This window comes from Merops nubicus, unplaced genomic scaffold, assembly GCF_000691845.1.
Source record: "Merops nubicus isolate BGI_N331 unplaced genomic scaffold, ASM69184v1 scaffold17602, whole genome shotgun sequence".
Lineage (NCBI taxonomy): Eukaryota > Metazoa > Chordata > Aves > Coraciiformes > Meropidae > Merops > Merops nubicus.
In genome coordinates this window covers 23,165-27,327 of record NW_008595817.1, presented here as the reverse complement: position 1 = coordinate 27,327, position 4,163 = coordinate 23,165, and the positions used below count along the sequence as shown (strand labels likewise).

Here is a 4,163-nt window from a genome sequence, read left to right as displayed (position 1 = left end):
ATGCAGCAATACCACTATAAGGAGTAGATTTCAGGAATAAAGATCCAGCGTGCTATTTTCCTTCATTAAATGCGATGAGCTCATCAAACCTTTTAATTAGGCAGAATGATGCGAATGACTCGTCAGACCTAATTTTTTAATGGAGCTTTCGTGTCACAGGCAACTTCCAAACAATAACCTTTTCCTTTTCTCCCAATGGAACTGGCTGCTGAGCACGTTGGATTTCTCTGCGAAGGATCATTTTTTACACAGTTATTTCAGCTGAATAAAAATATTTCATCGTGACAAAGTCACACTGTTTGGTCTCCAGATTGATCTCAGTCTTTTCAAAGAAGCTCAATATAGTCAAGAGAAAAGCCAGGCTGACGTTCTGAAATGAAAGACGTGATTTGAAATATTGCACAGCTCACTCTAAAAACCTCATCTCGCCGAGGCTCGGGCTGATTTTGCTGATTTTGATTTCATACTTCAGGTCCTGTTTTGGTTTCTGAACAGCACGAATGAGGCAGTTTGACCAGACCCACTCCCCAACAGCTTCATGCAGCCCCAAGCCTGTGGACGGACCACGTACCTCAGGCTGCTGTAGGAGTGGTGCTTCTGGGAAGGGCTCACAATTAGGACATGGGAAAAGCTCTTCAGGATCCTGTTGTGGATCCCACGAGGCAGGTTACCAAGTAACACTGAGTTCAGTTGTCCTTCCCAGTTCACTCCCTCCTAAAGAGAGCAGCCCCACAGGCTCACCAGTGTCACCCCAGGATGGGGGCTTCGTTTGAACTGCTAGAGAAGTGCAAATTGTCATGAAAGCACAGTCATTTCTTGGGGTGGTGGAGGAGTTTCAGAGCCTCCTAGAGAGACTGGGAACTGCCTTTCCAAAGAAATTAGGCAACTTTGAAAAATCTGTCCTAGAGGGCACACTACATTGTTTGTGTGCCCTGCCTAGATCGTTATCTATCTCTGGGTATGTCCAACATTGGTCCCCACAGGGTAATAAAGTTTACAGTAAGTTTACTCAAGTAGAGTAGCTGTCTAACCCCAAATGTAAACTGGGGTTTTTTTTTGTGCCAGTACTAATCTGTTACTGATACCCACACTAACCAGTAGGAAGCTCCTTCTAGCAGCTCAACAATGTGCTACAGTGTGGGCATGGTGTCAGTGAGGTTTCTAATATAAATACTTGTGCATATGAGTTCATTGTTTGTAGCCTAAAAGCTGCGATGGGAGGATTTGTGGCAAGTGATGTTAATTGCAGTTAAAAGCTAGATTTGGGACTCTATTGACAGCCTGCTTAAGGTCACAGCTGCTTTCCTGTAAGAAACTTCTCCAGAAGGTTGACTGACAGCTGTCACTGGGTCTTCTGGATCTTCACAACTGGTGACGAGGGCAACGGCACTAAATGACTTTTGCTTAGTACTGAATGACTTCTTCTCTGGTGCTGATGTCTCTGCTTCTTTTTCTCCTTTCTTCTCAGTTCTGTTCCACTCTTGCTCCTTCCGATCCAGTTGCATGGCACTGCAGTGAGGAGCATAAACTTCTGTGGTCTCCTCAAACTGTAAGCAGTCCACCTTATAGTATTTTTTCTTTACATGCAAGACGTCGTTAAACCTGTGACCCCAAAGAATCTCTCTGGGGACATAGGAGCTCCTTGACTGGTGTGAAGTTCCTGTCGAATCCCCTGTGTAGACAAACGTGACCAAGATTTCAAAGTTGTCCTTGGCCAGAGCTTTCCGGTCGAGACCGTACAAGGGGCTCTCACTATCAATTTCATGTACGACTGTCACTGGTGTGACGAGGATGATCTGGTCGTTTAGCAGCTTCAGGTCCTTGTATTCCATGGTCATTCTCCCCTCCTTGTCCTCCTTGTAGCGCAGGAGCTGAGCTCGGACAGAACCCTCCACCATGTGATTGGGTCGGAAATCACCGATGCGCCACATGAGGCAAAATTTATCATCCCTTAAGCCAACCACAGCATAGTAGCTGAAACGAATGGTCTGAGCTCTTTTCCTAGCCGTGGCCATTTTAGCCAAGGCTGCTCCAATGATGAAGGTGTCAATGATGCAGCTTAGCACCGACTGCAGGATAACCATGAGGATGGCGACGGAGCACTCTTCTGTCACGCAGCGGTAACCGTACCCGATGGTCGTTTGGGTTTCCAGGGAGAAGAGGAATGCTCCTGTGAAGCTGTGGACGTTTGCCACACAGGGGGTTATTTCTTCATCGTTGAATAAATCTCCGTGTTGGATGGCTATCAGCCAGAAGACTAGTCCAAAGAACAACCACGAAAGAACGTAGGACAAGGAGAAGATCACAAACATGTGGCGCCACTTGATGTCCACCAGTGTGGTAAAGATGTCCACGACGTAGCTCTCCCATTCCCCAAAGATGTGTTTGAAGTACACATTGCAGCTGCCATCCTTGTGGAGGAATCGCTTCTGCAATCTTTTCATCCCCATTTCGGGGCTTTCTTGAGAAGCGCCTCGATAACTGATTTTATTTCCCTGGGTGTTTACAGGCCTATAGCGACCACTTTGCTCAGGCATCTTTCTCATAGCTGCCTTGTGGCACCCGTTTAGAGAACACACTTGCGGTCCCAGGGGCTATTTGTTTTCTTTGTTCATGGGAAATCTATGAAATAAAAGAAAAAGTTTATTTTTGTTTTCATTTCCTACGCCAGCACGGTGTAACACCAGATCTAAATGCGCTCACTCCGTGGCCATCGTGAGCAGTTTTCTGAAGAGCAGAGACTCTGACATTCATTACACAGCAGAGCTCAAAAACGTAGGCCTGGAGATAGGAGGCAGCTAGAAATGTCCATATCAATCCTAAAATTTGGTATGTAGATGAACACAGAAACCAAAACCCTTTGTGGTGACCCCACTGTGAGTATCTCTTCTAATGTTCTGGTGAAGTAACCTTCAGATCAGGATGGCCTCTCATGAACAGTCGCAGGAATGGCATGAACCCTCTGAAAGTTCACCAAATATTTGAGGTGGTTAATTATTTGTTTGTTGCACCTTTTTTTTTCATCTATTATAAAAAATGCCCATATAAAAAGCTTCATTTAGACATAAGGTTCAGTAGCACAGGCAGGCAAGTTCGGTGCTAATGTGTTTTAACCAGAAAATGTATCAAACACACAATCATTCATCATTATTTATGTTTCAGTTTTGCCCAGAAAAAAAACTGGTCGTGGAATTGAACTTTACTGGGCTAGTGCAACAGAGACGTATTTGTTCAATTTGTAGAAAAAGTATTTACATTTCAAATTTAAAAAAAACCTCTCTGAGGTCTTGGAAACCCTCTCAGATCATTCCTTAAAACAAACAAACAAAAGTCTGACTGCCACAAAGTATTTACATTTTTATTAATGAGGCTGAAAGAAACATGCCGTATGTTAATGAAATCTGTGGGTGACATAAATTTAGGAAGTGATGTGAATGAGGAGATTCCTCTGTCAGATCAGAGAAAAATTGTGATGTCTTTGCAGATTACAACCACATGACTTCGAGCAGCATGAAGTGCTAGGCTGTAAGTTTGGTCACTAATAACAAGAAGTTATGTTAGAAAGGGAGACCTCATCAACTGGGATCCAATAAAAAGGGCAAGATTTAGCTGAAGTAATCAGTTACAGAATGCTTGTGAACCACTCGTAGGATGCAGCACTGGTTTTTTGGCCTTCTCCTGCAGGTCTCCAGCTCCTTCTACCATACCCCAAACACTAACACCAAAGCCTAGTCAAAAGCTACAGGGTACACAGCTCAAACAACTCAGCATTTTTACCCAATGTCATGCTCCTAACATATTTCTGAAGAAAATTCATTGAGGAAAAACTGTCATTATTCTTCAAAAAATGGTACATTTTCAATAGCAAAACGAGAAGTACTTTGTCTCATTTTTTTCAGCTGGTTTCAGCTGACAAAGGTTCAGATGTAGGTTTACAAAGAAGCCAACATATTAATGGAAAATGAATTTTTAAACAACTTTCCTAGTGGCAGTGTTTCTCCTTAGCTCTTCATTCACTTTGCCTGTATATATATATAATATAGGCAAATACAAGAGTCTAAATGACTGCACACACTTCAGGGCAGAAGAGAGTCAGGCCCATAGAGTGTAATATATATTGGATGGACTAGATTAACAGACCAAGAACTCTTCTCCCATCCAAG

At 43.4% G+C, this 4,163-nt stretch overlaps 1 protein-coding gene across 1 annotated transcript; it reads right to left on the bottom strand.

The window, feature by feature from the left end:
• Positions 1 to 1,256: 1,256 nt before the first annotated feature.
• KCNJ16 (potassium inwardly-rectifying channel, subfamily J, member 16) lies at positions 1,257 to 2,546 on the bottom strand. Its single transcript, XM_008936197.1, has one exon. The coding sequence runs from the start codon at positions 2,544 to 2,546 to the stop codon at positions 1,257 to 1,259; it is 1,290 nt and encodes a 429-aa protein (XP_008934445.1).
• Between the last annotated feature and the right edge of the window lie 1,617 nt (positions 2,547 to 4,163).